This window comes from Eptesicus fuscus, chromosome 17, assembly GCF_027574615.1.
Source record: "Eptesicus fuscus isolate TK198812 chromosome 17, DD_ASM_mEF_20220401, whole genome shotgun sequence".
Lineage (NCBI taxonomy): Eukaryota > Metazoa > Chordata > Mammalia > Chiroptera > Vespertilionidae > Eptesicus > Eptesicus fuscus.
The window spans coordinates 18,050,219-18,065,726 of NC_072489.1; the positions used below are offsets into that span (position 1 = coordinate 18,050,219).

Consider the following 15,508-nt stretch of genomic DNA (forward strand, 5'->3'; position numbering starts at 1 on the left):
CCTTCAACGCACCCATGTAGTTGGGATGGACCAGGAAGGGGCCGAGAACGGGTTAACCACTCCCTGCAGAGGCCAGGCCGGTTGTGTCAGAGTGGCAGGAGGCACTGCCAGCCACTGAAGGTGATGCCACCTGGGCTCTGTGGACACATCAGCATGGCTCCATGCCTCACCCAGGGAAGGCGGCGGCCTCTCTTCAGTGGGAGGGTCCAGCTTTCTCCAGGACAGCTATGGACTCACAGCCTGGACCACAATGGGGTTCTATCTCTTGGGTGATTGCTTCCTTGCCTGGCTACCTGTCTAAGCAATCCCACTGAGGGCGGGCTGCTCAGAGCCTCTAACTCTTCCTTCTCCTCCCAAAGCCAGGGCTCTGTGCCGTGGTTGGCGCCCACACTTGGAGAATGGGCAGAGGGGGATCTGAGGGGCCAGCCAGGGTCACCGCCTGCTCGGCCACGGGGCTGCCCACCTCCCCCTGCTATGACCCACAGTGCAGCTGGCCGGTCTTCTCAAAGACAGCTCTGGTTCCACTCCTCCCAGCTCCCAAACCATCACCGCTCCCTCGTGCTGGCTGGACAAAGGCCGGGCGCCTCGGTCTGGTGCGCGGCACCTGGGAACTGGCTCTGAACTACCATTCTAGCCTCATCTGGACCCAGGACATCACCTGTTCTCGGGCTGTGCCCCCCTCAGGAAGCCCTCTGCTCTCCAGCTGAAAGTCACTGTGGCCGGAACCGCCCGACTCTGTACCTCTGGAGGGAGGACGGGGATCACGGCCCCTTGGCTGTGTGGGTCATCCTTGTCTATCTGTGTCTCTTCCCTCCTCCGCGCTGGGAGCTCACAGAGGGTGAGACTGCGCCCAGCCCCTCACTCGGCTCCACCCGCTGGGGCACGAAGAATGAGACTGGTTACTGAGTGACAGACGGGAGGCCCAGTCTGGGTACATCCACCTGCCCCCAAAGCCTAAGGAGTCCTGTCTTCCCTCAGACGCCCCCAGGGAGCAGCTCTCTCTGCAAGCAGGCCCTGCGGAGAGGCTCCTGCACCCTTCCTCCAGGTGGGGATGACGCCCCAGAGAGTCCTGCTTGGACAGGAGCTTCCGGGAGAAGCTGGTGCCTGCCTCTCTCCCTGAGGAAGGGGGAGAACAGGGCTGCCCCACATGCCTGGCAGGTCTAGGACTGGTCTGAGTGTTGTGTAACAGAAACCAATCCTTTGGGTTTAGAAAGTGGGCAGGCCTTCTCCCAACAGGCTGTTACCCCTCCTCTCCCCTCCCCGCCCCCGGCCTCCCTGAGACATCCCAGGATGAACCCTTCCTACAGTCAGTCCCCCAGGCCACCCCCTGGCCAGTGCCCTGCTTGGCACCAGGTGTTCTCTTCCTGGAGACCAGGGGTCGGGGGTGAGGCTGCCCTGAGGCCTGAGGGAGAAGGAAAGGCTGGGGATGGGGAGGGGTTCTCAGAGGCCTGGCCATACCCCAGGGTGGCAGGTATTCGCCAGGGGGGAGGGGCTCTCCAGGCCACCAGAGCGGACACAGAGGGAGAGAACCTCCTCCTCCGGGAACCAGCCAGGCCCTTGTAAATCCCCGTGGTTTTCTGGACTCCTGGTGCCTCTGGGCGCCAGCACCCTGCTCCCAGCCCTTCCCTGCCTCCTTCCTAGTCCCCAGGCAGGGTGGCGGGCGCACTCCCAGCCTCCCAAGCCCAGAGCCCGCCGCAGCGGGCAGGCCCAGTTTTGCTGTGTTTGGCTCAGCCTCCAAGCCGGGAACCCTTGCAGCAGATGAAGAGGGTAATTCATTCCCGGCCTCCCTCCCCACCCAGCGCAGAGGCCTCCGGGTGCTGGGGAGGGCCCGGGCCCCACTTCCAGGCCCTCCACTCTCCCTCTGCGTCTGCCCCCTTTCTTCTCGTGCCTGGTTGTTTCCCAGGAGAGGAGCTTCGGCCAAGGGCCCATGAAAGCCACTCTGTTCTGGGCAGCGCTGGGCCCTGGCTCCCTCCTCAACTCCTTTCCGGGAAAATGCAACCAGGCCATCTCCTCTCTGCTCTGAAAGGCCCACCTGGGAGGGGCGGCACCAGGCGAGTGCTGTGGGGAGGAAGAAGAGGGGGCCAACGCCTCCTTTCTGTGTTTGGGGGCGGAGCCAGGGCCCTGTCCTTGATTACATAGTAACCTGGGGTCCTACTCTGTCCCAGGGAGGAGGGGGCCTGGGTCCCCCTTCCCCACAGCACTGGCTACTCTCGGGGCAGCAGCTGGGCCCGCTCCTGTTTCCATCCCTCCCCGCCACGACGCCACTGAGCATGTGCGCTCAGACCCGAGTGTGGCCCTGCCTGCCCCCAGCCCACCAGCCACACCCACCTGCACGATGCTGTGGCCCTCGGGGATGTCCTCGGGGACACTGGCCTCGTAGCTGCTCTGCAGGAAGATGGGCCGGTTGTCATTCACGTCCAGGACAGTGACGAACACGGTGGCGGTGCCGGTGCGCCGCTTGCCCACGGGGCCGTTGTCTGTGGGAGGCGATGGAGGGTGGGCTGTTAGCAGCGGCCTGAGGGGCAAATTTCCTGGGCACGTGCCCTGCTCGCCCCAGCCACGGTGGCCCGTGCGGGCAGCTCTTTTCCTTCCTAGATTAGGAATGACACTAACGACATCTAACATGTGCCTCAGTCTCTCAAGCAGCCTGTGAAGCAGGCGCTGTGGTGAATATTCCCGTTTCACAGAGGAGGGAGCGGAGGCATGAAGTGGCCGAATGGTGGCCCCGAAAGACATGCTCATGTCAAGTCCCTGGGAACCTGTGAATGTCAGCTTATTGGGAAAAGGGTCTTGGGAGAGGTAATTAGGGTAATTAGGGTAAGGATCTAGAGATGACACGTCCTGGATCATCAGGTGAGCTATATGTCCAATGCCAAGGGTCCTTCTCAGAGAAAGGCAGAGGGAGAGTTGAGAGAGGGGAAGGCCACCTTACGTTGGAGGGAGAGACTGGCTCCTGTGGCCACAAGCCCAGAACGCGTGGAGCCACCTGGCACCAGCAGAGTCCAGGAAGGGTTCTCCCTGGGGCCTCGGGAGGGAATGTGGCCCTGCTGACCCTTAATTTAACTCCTGGCCCCAGAGCCACGAGGGGATCCATTTCTGCTCTTTGAAGCCACCGACTCTGTGGGACGTGGTCACAGCAGCCCCAGGAAACAGATTCGGGGACTGAGGTCACAAACCCAGCTGCTGTCAGGCGGGCCCGCCTCAAGGCCGCTGCCCTCTGCCATCCATACACAGTGGCCCAGTGACACTAGATCTGATTTCTCAAGAGAAATTGAACATGAGTTTTTAAATAAAGTCTGATTTTTAAATGCCCACAACTGTCATTCAACATGAAACACGAGATGGGTCAAACATGCTTCAGGGGTAGCCTTGGTCTGTGGGTCCGCCACACTCCGGGATGTGGGCCCTGCTGGATTGCTAAGCCTAAGGTAGCTGGGGGTCCTTCCCCTTCAGCTCCCTGCAGGACCTCCCGAGCTGGGGAGGTGGCTCAGCCCCAGGGCAGCTGTTGAATCATTCTTCCTGGCGGAAGGAGCTGTGACCAAGCTGTATGTCTCCGCAAGGACAGTCACCCCGGAGCTCCTCCCAGGCTTCGGCAGGGCAGCGAGAGTTGCCCGAGGGCCAGAGGTGACCCTTCCCCAGGCCAGCTGACACGTGCTGGGATGCAGTCGCCCAGCCTGAGTCCTCTCATCCTCCCACTGCCCTGGGGGTCCCGCTTACTTGCCCCGGCTGGGGACAGTGTGAGCTGGCAGGCCCATAAAAGGCCAGAGCTGAGCCCTATCCTGCTAGCCAGTGCTTGTCATGAAGGCTGGTCCCAGTGGGGATGACGGGTCCCCAGAGGGCGGTGTGGCTGCCCAGGGTGGGAGGAGAGCAAGGCAGAGGGAAGATGCGTGTGGGCGTGGGCAGGCTGGGGAGGGACTGCGGCTGGAAGGAGTGAGGCCAGAGAGCACATTCCTTTCCACCCAGAGCTCAGTGCAAACCCTGAACTGGGTGCTTCAGGGAGGGCCAGGGCCAGCGGGGAGGCAAAGGTCTCATGCCCTCCTCCTACCCAGAGCCCTCACGGGCTCCTGCTGCCTGGAAACTGAAGCCCAAACTTCCAGCCTAACATTTAGGCCCCCATTGCTGCCCCTACCCGATCGCAGTCCCTTCCCCAATATATGCCATGCTAAAGAGCAGCAAAGGGGACTCAGACAGACAAACACACACACACACACACACACACACACACACACACACACACACGGCTCTGTCCCACCTCCAGGCCCTTGCATGGGCTGGCTCCTCTGCCTGAAATGCCCTCCCTGCTTCTCCTTGTACTAAAACCTCACTTGGCCCTCAAGCTGGTGGTGGGCCTGCCTCATTTCTCCCCGTAAGCACCATCCTGCCCTGAGGTAAGTCCATGCCCTGAAGGTTGCTCCAAGGACCACCCTTCCTGACTCTGAGGCCTGGGGTTCCAGGTGGGTCTGACTGCCCCCCAGCTCCAGGAACAGGCATGCGATGTAGGCCTAAGCCACCAGCACACCTCACCCTCTTGACCATGACCAGGGGTTCCGGGACAGGCACGGGGCAGGTGGAACTAATCAGAGCTCCTCCCAGGCTTCCGCTGGGGAGACGGGGAAAGAGACAATGCTGTCTCCTGCTGCCACACTTGAACCCAAGAGGACTGAGGCCTGGGCAGCAGCAGCAACTTGTCTCCATGTGAGGCAGAGGCCGAGCCGGGCCACAAAGAGAGACTGAGGCCTGGTGGCATCCCCCGAGCCCCAGATCGTCATACCTGAAGCTCCACCCACCTCCCGGCGGACTGGTTCTGTGAGCTCATATTCCTGAAGTCAGTTTATTTTAAAATTTGCAACTAACTGATCCAATGGTATTCCCTGATGCCACCTCCCCCCCTTACCACATTTCCACCACCCTCTGTGCGGCCGCTCTGGGGTCGTCCCTTCTCCCTGTCTGCTTGTTTGGCCCGGCTCTGCAGTGATTTGTCCACATGCTGGTCTTTCACTTGGCTCCCATGTGACTCCCACCACACCACCTTAGTGTGCATACCGCACCGGGCACCGAGCCTCCTGCCTGGAAAGTACTCAGCAATATGTCGATGTCCGCCCGCCCTTTCTCCACTGGCATCAGGGCAGAACCGTTGGCTCAAGGCCTGGCGCCTCATGTGAACGCTGCCCAGAGCAGCGGTGTGTGGTGTGCAGGGAGGGCCGGTGCGTACCAATGGCCTCCAGGACGAGTGTGTACGCGGCCGTGGTCTCCCGGTCCAGGTTCACCACCGTTCTCACCACGGCGTCACGGTAGCCAACGCTGAACTTCCCATCCACGTTTCCTCCTGTGGGCAAAAGAGAATGCAGCTTCGGTCAGGAAACAGGGCTCCTGGCTCGGGAAAGGGAGGGGGCACCCCACCTCTGCTTCTGAGCCCCGACACTAGAGTTGGTCCAGGGATGAAAGGCGGTGCTGCCCACGGGGCGCTGCCTGAGAGCAGGGTTCTGGGGGGCTCTGATGAGGGTGTGGCCTGAGTGGGCTTAGGCGGGGGTGCGAATGCCTGAAATCACAAGGGTCTACCTGACATTTGTTGAGCACCTACTGTGCGCCGTTCTGTTTCATGTACACTATCACTGTCTCCGTGTCACAGACAAGGACACGCTCCTTTAATGAGGTTACGTGCGGTGCTCTGGGTTAGTCACCTATTTGGGGTGTAGGACTCCAGTCCAGCCGTCCGCTCCCCAGCCCGTGTCCTTCACCAGCCGGTTACCTGCCTGTCCCGTAGGAGTGTCTGAGCAGTTAGGCTGGGCTGGGCTGGGCCTTTTAAATGTGGCTGGGTCTTTGGGGATGGCTGAGCATTCTCCAGGTCCCTGATCTCGGGTTCTCTGAGGAGGGGCTCCCAGAGGCTCGAGTGAAAAGTACTGGCAGGTGGACAGGAGACAGGTGCTACTGAGTCTCCCTGAGTTCTGGGGCAGGTGGGGAGTGTGAGGTCTCCTTCCTGAAGGAGCCAGGAGCCAGGAAAGGACTCCAGAACAGTGTGGGGACTCCTCCACTGCTCTTGGCAGGCAGTGTGGTGCTCTGGGCAGCAGAGGGCGCCACTGCACTGGATTTGGGCTACCTGGGAACAGGACCCTGCAGGCTCCTCGAAGAAGGTGCAAAATTAAAACCCGAGAATCCCAGGGCTGGGAGGGCTCTCAGGTGAGCAGGAACAGGCCTCCTCAGGGAAGTCTTCCTGGGGGCTGGTGCCACACGCTCCCTCGTTCTGACATGGTTGCCCCTGGGGAAACCCCCTGCCCTCAAGCCTCCAGTATCGGCTCCCCAGTCTGGCTCCGAGAGGGCCAGGGAGGAACTAAGACACAAGCAGTGCTGGGGCTCAACCATGGCTGGTACCGTGTGGGGGTCTTGATAACTGAGCCCCCCCAGGGCAGTCTGGAGGACCAGACTGGGAGGAGAGGGCCTGAGGCGGGTGGACCCCTTTATGGAGGGGAAGGAGGGAAAGCATCTGAAAGGGAGAGGCTGGGAGGTCATCTTGGTGCAGCAAGTTGCAGATGGGCCGTGAGCCTGGGATTCCTTGGGGAGAGGCGTCAGGGACACTGGTGTGAGTATTGTAGATGTGTGCACACACATTTGTGCATATGAACATGTGTGTATTATGGCTGCAGGAAGACTGAACCAGCAGAAGGGCCAAGGGCGGGCTCAGGAATGTGAGAGAGCTATCCCCCACCCGCACGCATGCCAGCACCTCTCAGGTACTCCACCGACTGAGGAATGCGGGGACACTTGCTCTAATCCAGGAATGGCTAACACATGGCATGTCGCCTCCACAAAGCCTACTGTCATGGCAGACATCACTAATCGATCACGGCTCCCTTTCACCTGTTGAGTCAGGACATGGCCTTATAATATTTCTGCACGGCTCTTCAAGTTGTGGCAGCTAAAACTATCCCATTTAGAGATCTAAACCATCCGCCTCTAAACGGATGGGAACCCTCTTCCTAAGTGAAGGGCCCCGGCAAAGGACAAGGCCACGTTCCTCCAGTCTGCTTCGTCACCCTAACACGGGGTGGTGTGGGGAGCAGGTGGAGTCATTGGCTCCACCTCCCTCTGGACTGAGCCTTGGTAAGTCCTCTCACCCCTGGGGACCCAGCTCCAAAGCCCTTGGGCAAAGCCGAGAGCAAATCCTCAGGGAGGCTCTAGCAGGGGCTAACCGATGGCCGGCCTGGGTCTCTTCCCCCTCCCCTGGCCCCAGCCCAGCAGCAGGACACCTGGAAGGGGTGGAGGCAGGGCCGCACCTGTGATGAAGTAGCTGAGCTCAGCGTTGAGGCCCACGTCGTTGTCGGTGCAGTTCAGCCAGACCACGCGGAAATCCCGCGGCACGTCCTCGGACACGGACACGTTGTACACGGCCGGGAAGAAGGTGGGCGTCTCGTCGTTCACGTCCAGCACTGCGGGCACAGTCGGCACACGGGGCTGGGCCTGGCTTCTGTGCCAGCCTACCCAGCTCCAAGGCGGTGGCTCACACCACAGGCCGATGGGAAATGGGTTTCCTAGGAGTCAATACCTCCCGGTCGTGAGCCGAGGGCCCCGTGCTGGCTGGGCCAGGAGAGCTGACCAGAACCCCACACCCTCCGGCGGCCCCTGTTCCCCGGGGGCTGCTGCTCATGCTGTCCCAGGGAGCAGGCCACCTCTTGCCCATCACACTCGACACTTATTTCAGGGCTTATTCCTGGCCCTCTGGCAACAGCTCATGTCAATGTACCAGTTCCGTTCCGAAAATTAAAGGTGTAGCCGGAGTGGGTGAGAATAGTGGCCCTCCTTGGCCCCACCCCGATAGAGGGCGGAGACTGCGGGCATTAGGGAGAGGGCCGAGGGGAGGGGGAATCTCAGGGCCTCTGGGAGTCCCAGCTGCCCTCCTCCCAGGGCGACACCTTTCATGGAGATTCAGGCACGTGGGAGGGGAAGGGCCCCTTTGCACCTCCAAATAAAAACAGCCTTCCAAGGAGAGAGGGCTCTGTCACCTCCCCAGGCTGTTCCTGACCCGAGGGCCCCGCCCCTGCCCAAACCCTCTCTGCTGTGGCCGGGATCAAAGAAGGGGACCTTGGCAGTGGTTCCAGGCCGCTCCCTCTCCGGGGCTCTGGGACACCGAGCAGTGGCCAGGTGGGGAGAAGGTGGCTCGCTGGCTTTTCCACTTGGTGGAGAAGGGAAGGCTCTGCCGTGCTGAATGGCTCCAGGTGAGGCCCCGTTAGCAGGGTGGCCTGCGCCCCCTCGGACAGGGGCCAGCAGGGGGACACGCCGGCTCCCCAGGCCGCCCGTGTGCTCAGCCCACAGCGGGAGGCAGCCCGCGCCCTCACCTCGGATGGTGAGCGTGCTGGTGGAGCTCTTGGTGGGCGTGCCCGCGTCGGTGGCCACCACCCGCAGCTGGTACTGGGCGATGCGCTCGCGGTCCAGCTCGGTGGTGGTGACCACCACGCCGCTGCTGCTGTTGATGAGGAAGTCCATGCGGGGCATGCCCACCTGCATGCGGTAGGACACCAGCCCGTTGAGGCCCTCGTCCAGGTCGACGGCCACCACCTGCGGGAGGGGAGGGGCCGCGTGAGGAGTGGGGACACGGGGACTGATGCTTCTCCCCAGAGAGGTGTCCCCTCCTTCCCTCCTTCCCACTGACCTATGCTCACCTCCAGCCAGACACACCTGCTCCCCCAGAGAGCCTCAGGCTGGGCCACTGCCCCCAACGCACCCTGCCAGGTGCTCTCTAAGGGCAGCATGTCAGAGCTGGAAGGTGCCAGATGCTCCAAGTGGGGCCGGGGGTGGGGTGGGGAAGGGATGTTTTAGAACAAGAGCCCAGTCCCCACAACGTCCCCCCTTCAGAACCCTGCTTTCCCTGTTAGGAAGCCCCCCAGGTTCACCCCCGCTGGCTCGGACCCTCCAAACTCTGCAGTGTGCGGCAGTCGCCCTCACCCTCCAGCCCCGCGACGCTGGCTCGGAGCAGCCGTTACTGCTCAGACTCCCTCCATCATGTGGGCTCAACTACAGACAATGCCCAGCTGCCAGGACCCCCGCCTCTGCTTTGTTTTCATTTGAAGATAACAAGAAAAATAAGATGATATTGGAGCCCATTTTAAAAAGTCATTCAAAGATTTGATTTTTTAAAAAGCCATTGAGCCTGGCTGGTGAGCCAAGAGGTCTCCAGTTCGATTCCTGGTCAGGGCAGGCTTGATCCCCATTGGGGGGCGTGCAGGAGGCAGCTGATCAATGTGTCTCTCTCATCAATGTTTCTCTCTCTCTCTCTCTTCTGCTCCCTCTCTAAAAATATCAATTAAAACATATTTAAAAAAATAAAATTGAAAAAGCCATTGCAATCCTCCTCCCAAATCCCTACACTCTTCCCAGCTGCACTTCCAGTTCTTACGAGAGATCCTGACTCAAGACCCGCCCTGATACGTTGAAATTTTTATGAAAGAGAATTCAAGACATTTGAAATAAATGTGTAATAATAACTAAAACAAGAGCTTTGCATCAAGACAAGGCTCTCAGGATTGAAAGGCAATGTCAAGGTCGTCTGGTCTAATTCACACCAACAAGCTGGACTAGAGGGTGTCCAGACTCGGTTTGAATGCTTTCCTGGATGGAGGGCTCACTACTCCTGATGGTTCTGCTCATGGCTCTAGTCCCTAAAGAAAGTTCTGCACATCCAGCAGAAATCATTATCGGCTGAGGTTGCAGAGGGAACCTGGGAACCACACACCTCAAGCTAGAACCCTCTTCCTGCATCCGAAGACCGTTCCCAAATGACACACTCCCAGCTCCTTCAACCACCTTCTCACAGTTCTGAGCCAGTTCCTCAGACGTTGTGCTGGGGGGCATCTCCTTCCGCTGCTGTGAGTCCTGGAGAACCAGCTTTAGGGCTCACCTGCTCTCCCCTCACCTCTCTTATTTGGGGACTTTGGCGCAGGGACTGGCTGCTGTTCCCTGGATCGAGGCTCCCCCTGCTGGGAGTTTGGGGAGAATATTCTGCCAGAGAGACTTCATGCTCCCTGGAACCCGTCAAAGAACACTATTGATCTCCTTTTATAGGTGAAGAAACGGAGGCACAGTGGGCCTGCAGGGCATTGCCATGGTTGCCACTCTGGCATCCTGACGAACACCCGGTCTTCTCTGGATGGGATCAGGCTAACCCGTTGCCACCGGATCCCGTCTCTCAGGTAAACACTCTCACCGTAGACACAGCATGAGCACATCAGCTACCACACATTCCCGCAGTCTAGGTGCCGGGCTGCTTTCCACTCATGTCTGGCTGAATCCCTACTGCACAGCCAGGCAGGTGCTGTTATGATCCCCATTTCACAGGTGATAAAACTGAGGCTCAGAGGGATTAAGCCATTTATCCCACGTCACCCAGCACACAGGCAGTGGAACTGGGATCCACACCCATCCTGGGCAGACTCCAAAGCCCACGCTCTTGATTGTAAGGGCCTCTGGGTTTCTAAAAGGGCTTCATCTCCCTGGAACCAGCACCTTCAGGGCCTCCCTGACCAGAGGGTGGCGGGGCAGGAGGCCGAGGGGCTGGGTTCAACATTAGGCCCTGCCCCTTCTTGCCCACAGGAACTCGGGCGAGTTTCCTAAGTTTCTTACAAAATGGGGAGAATCCCACCCGTTGTGTGAAGCTACCTTGGCGTTTACAGGAAAGCACAGGAGAGGGGCTGCCCCATGGAGGCAGGACACATGGACTACACACGCCCAGCCTTCTCAGTGTTCTAGAACCACCTACAGGCTTGGGGTATTGAGGGTTTGGGGCTAGACCTCTTAATCAGGCCCTGAGAAACTCTCTGATTTGGCTTCCCAGGATCCTCTTTGCCCCCCTCCCTCTCTCCCTCCCTCTGTTTCTGTCTTTGTGCATCTCCTGTGGTCCTTTCCCTCCCCCTCTCCAAATCCACTTGTCCTTCAAGACCCAGCTCCAGCGCCTCCTCCTCCAGGAAGGCTTCCAGCACCGTCTCTCAGAACATGGCTCTCCACGCCTGGCACAGATGTGTCCTGTCTTGGACTGTGGAAGACTGTGGTCTGGGCTGGCCTCCCCTGACTTGCCCCTGCAAAGTGCTCAGCACGAGGCTGGCCCCTGCTGCCCAGCGCTGGCTGGTCAGGACGAGCTGAGGGAGACAGACAGCAGCATCTCAGTCAGGCAAGAAGCTCACCTGGTAGACGGAGACCCCCGCCGGGGTGCCTTCAAGCACCTCAGCCACAAAAGGCAGGTTTTGGAAGATGGGGTCGTTGTCATTGAGGTCCAAGAGGTTCACAAACACCGTGGCACTGCTGGTGGCTCTCAGAGGGGGCCTGCCACCTGGGGGGTCAGGGAGGGAGGCAGGGAGAGGGAAAGAGGGGTGCAGGAGGAAAAGGCCAGGGAGGAGACGCGTGGGGAGAGGGGCAGGCTCAGAGACCCTCCATCTCATTGGCCCCTCCAGGGAGCAGCCTGGGCCTTGCACCCCTAATCCCCTCTGCCCCCTGAGGGTGCTCTGGGGAGGGTCTCATCTGGGCAGTGGGTGTTACTCCACGCTTAGTGCCAGCCCTCCTAAGGAGGTCCGGGAGCCCCAGAGGACAGGTGTGGTGTCAGGGGCCCAGCCCAGGTGTTGGGGCGGTGGGGGCGTGAGGGGCACGTACAGTCCGTGACGGAGATGATGATCTTGCGCATGAGCTCCGCCTCGTGGGGGTCGGGGTTCTCCCGGTCCAGCATGACGTGGGTGGTACGGATCTTGCCCGTGCTGCTGTTGATGCTGTAGAACTTGTTAGGCGGCTGGATGCTGTACACCAGGGTGCCATTCTCCCCCAGGTCCGGGTCCACCGCCACCACCTGCCGGGAGGAGGGAGTTGGCTGAGCTCACGTGCCAGTCCTGGGCACCCCACGCAGACCCAGGCAGTGGGCTCCCTCCCGGCTTGAGCAGGGAGGCCCCTGGGGTTTGGGAGGTGGAAGGGTCAGAGGGTGAATCAGCAGTGGAAGTCTTGGGCTCCTTGGCTTCTTGACCCTAGGGTGGGCCTTAGGTAAGCCCCTTTCCCCACCTGAGCCTGGGTCTTCTGATCCTAAAAGCAACACCTAGCACACACCAGCTTACGGAGGCTCCGAGTCTCTCATAAACGCCCGGCCCTCTCCACACACTGCCAACGGCCTTGTGAGGTGGATACCTATAATTATGCCCATTTCACAGATGAGGCCCAGCAAGGCTCCCAGTCTCTTAGCCTGGAAGAGGTTCTGGGCCCCTTACTACCAGAACATCCGAACATGTGGGGTAACAGGTGTGTGGGCTTTGGGAAGACAGGGGCCCCAGGAAGTCCATAATGATGGAATTTGGGGTGAGGCTGGGAGGGGCTGGGAACCCGTGGCTGAGCTTTTGGAAGGATTTTTAAGCCTGGATTTGGGAACTGGGTTCCTCATCCTCAATTTCATTCCTTTGGAGCTTTGGATTGTGGGGCAATTTGAAAAGAATAAGGCCTGTGACACCAAGAATGACAGGGCACGGGAAGGGAGCCATGGGCAAGCCAGCCTGTTTGGGGGGTGGGTCCCAGCCAGTTGGGACAGTCCTGGGGCCGGGGAGGGGATGCTGGAGGAGGGATCGGGCTGGCTCCCTGGAGGTAGGGAATGCCATCCCTGGGCGGGGGAGGGGGGAGAGGGTCATGGGATAGGAGTCCCAGACACTCTGGACCCTTTAACCTTCCAGCCCCCTTGGTTCCCACTTATATCCCCACCCCAAGGAGGGACTGGCCTCAGTGCTGTCCTGACCTGAGCCACATCCCTCCACACGCCTGCTCTCCCAGCTCCCCACGCCTGCCCATCCCCTGCTCTGCAGGGACCTTCTTAGCCATCCACCTCCCCTGAGGGGAAAGTGGAACTCAGAGAGGCACGGGCCTGCCGACTTAAGGTCACACAGCAGCAGCCTTGGGGCCCATCCAGCAGCCCCCCAGGGCCTCAGGGAAGCAGTGGCACCCACTCCTCAGCTTGCCCCTGGCCCCGTGCTACAGGGGCCACTGCGGCCTGGAGGTGGACACAATCAGTGGGGGCAGGGGTGACCGCAGTCCCCGGGGCCGCATCAGGACACTGTCGTTTTTCACTCCAGGACACTTGGCGATGACAGCCCCGCCTCGTCAGCTCCTTTATCTCACTCAGTGTGGGGCCTTTTGTGCTTTGGCAGCAGAATCTGTCCCTCCTCTGGCCTAATCCCCAGCCGAGGCATCTCTGGGGCCACCAGACCGGAACAGACAGATGGGCCACTGTGGCCAAGGGCTCCCATCTGCCCCTGGGCCCTGGGCGGCCCGGGAGAGGGGCCCTCCTGGCTTCTCTGCTTCAGAGCGGGACGCACCCCTGCTCCCATCCCCAACTGCCCAGCCCAGCCCCTCGCTTCCCAGCCTTGCTGCCCCAAAGGGCCGGGACATAAGGGGGCAGCCCTCCTGCTGCCTCAGTTACCCTCTATGATGGGGACCCCACCGCCCCTGTATTGACAGGAGACGGGCTCCTAGGCACTCCGGGCGGCTTTCTAGGCAGGCAGGCGGCCTGCTGACGGGTAAGGAGACCAGCGAGCCCTGCATGTCTACACCTTCTCTCCGATTACTGGAGGGAGATAGTTCTTATCCCCATTTTTCTGGTGGGGAAACTGAGGCTACGGGGCAGTTAAACTACCTGCTCCAGACCGGCAGCCTGTTGCTTTTGCACTAAGTTCACTTGGGGGGGGGGCGGTTTGCTCCTCTTCTCTTCCCCTCCCCCCACCTCTAGGTGCTGGGGGCACCTGGGCAGCTGCTTTGCAGAGATACGAGTAGGGGGTGGGCACGGATATTCGGCCTCTCGCCCATTCCCTGGTCACCAGGCGGGACGGGGGCACAGGAGGGGCGGCAGGCTGTGACCCCCGGTTCCCTGCTGGGCGATTGTGCGGACTCTCCGGCTTTCCCCTCATTTATTTCCCGTTTCACGCTCGTCATTTTTCTCCTGGCCTGACGGGACTAATTCTCTCGCTCTCCTCTCCTTTATTTTGCTGGAGGGTTTGAAAGGCTCTAAATCAATGCCCATCAGCCAGGTCCTTGAAGCGGACTGCGGGAGCAGGAGGGAGAGTGCGGCCAAAACCGCACTTGCAAACAGAGCAGCCACTCTGCACGCTCCTGCCCGCGAGCGGACGCTGGGTGTGCACATGTGCACACAGACACAGGCCTGGCCCACTCCGAGGGCACGGGATGCAGGCACACACTGGCCTGCACACGAGCTCGGAAAGTCATTGGGGTGGCCCCTGCCCCAGGGGCCAGGGCCAGGGCCCCCTTTAGGGGGGGCCCCTGGGAGAGTCCCAGTTCATATGTCCTAGTCTCTGACAAGGAAGACCCAACCCGACCTGGCAGAGCTGGGGGAAGAAAGGTGAAGTCCTGCAACAACTTTCATTCACAAACATTGTGAACGCTTACAATGTGCCTGGCACAGGGGCTCTACAGTGAACAGACAGATGTGATTCCAGCAGGGGAGGCAGATGATGGCGACAATAGCTACCATTTATCAACCTCTCACCATGTGCCTGTGTATTTCGGCTCATTAAGTATGAACTACAACTCTTTCAGGTGGGGCCCCTACCTCCATTCTCTAGATGAGAAGATTGGAGCACAGAGAGGTTAAGTAACTTGCCCAAGGCCACACAGCCAGTAAGAGGTATGGCTAAAATGGGAGTCTAGACATTTTGGTACTAGAGGCTGCTCACTGAATCACTACGCTCTACAGCCTCTTAATAAGCAAGGAACCCAACAAACAAACAAACACAGGTTTGGGGAACCAGCTCTGAATGAAACATGGGGGGCAGAGCTCCATTAGGCAGGGTAGTTAGGGAGGGCTTCTCTGTGGAGGTGGCATTTTAATCTGGGAGACTGGAGGAGAATGAGCCGGCCATGGAGAGAGCAGGGCTGGGGGTGTAGAGGAGGAAGAGCCTCTGGCAGGGGTGGGGAAGGGGGAGGAAGAGCTGTGCAGAGGCTCCAAGGTGGGAAAGAGCTGAGTGGGTTCAGACACTGAAAGACCAGCGTAAGTGTTAGGGGCAAAGGGTGTGGGGGTGAGAAGGGTGGTGGGAGATGAAGTGGGTCAGCCTCCTGTCACCTCTGGAGCCTCCTCTCCTCACACCTCAGCAACAGCCCCTACCTCACCCAGGCCCACTGTGAGGCCTTAGCAGGGGGCCCCTCAAAGGTATTAAAACATATACCCATATATATATACGCATACATATATCTCATAGCTATGAGATCTGAATCTTATGACTATTCCTTTTGAAATTATTTTGCTGTGACAAACTCGATTAATGCATGAGTTCTCTGACTTCTGGTTTCCTGGCAATCATTATACAGGGACTCTGGCTCTTCCACAGGGTGAGATGGGCCCCAGTGGTGGGTGTGAGTGTCAGGAAATTCCAGAGGATTCTGGAAAATTCTTAAGCATTCTAGAAAATCTAAGTGATAATTTGCCCTCACATGTAATGAGGTATTTTTGTTTGTAATGAGTTTTACGAATCCTAAATTTCATAATTACTAA

General features: G+C 59.5%; 1 protein-coding gene across 3 annotated transcripts in view; it reads right to left on the reverse strand.

Moving 5' to 3' along the window:
* Positions 1-15,508, reverse strand: part of CDH23 (cadherin related 23) — a 363,598-nt gene that overhangs the window by 90,710 nt on the left and 257,380 nt on the right. For all 3 annotated transcript variants that reach the window (XM_028151376.2, XM_054728837.1, XM_054728836.1), the window contains 6 exons: positions 11,632-11,821; positions 11,169-11,314; positions 8,331-8,550; positions 7,272-7,424; positions 5,213-5,326; positions 2,329-2,477 (listed from right to left, as the gene is read on the reverse strand). In XM_028151376.2, coding sequence (XP_028007177.2) covers positions 2,329-2,477; positions 5,213-5,326; positions 7,272-7,424; positions 8,331-8,550; positions 11,169-11,314; positions 11,632-11,821 — 972 coding nt within the window. The remainder of the gene's footprint in view (positions 1-2,328; positions 2,478-5,212; positions 5,327-7,271; positions 7,425-8,330; positions 8,551-11,168; positions 11,315-11,631; positions 11,822-15,508) is intronic.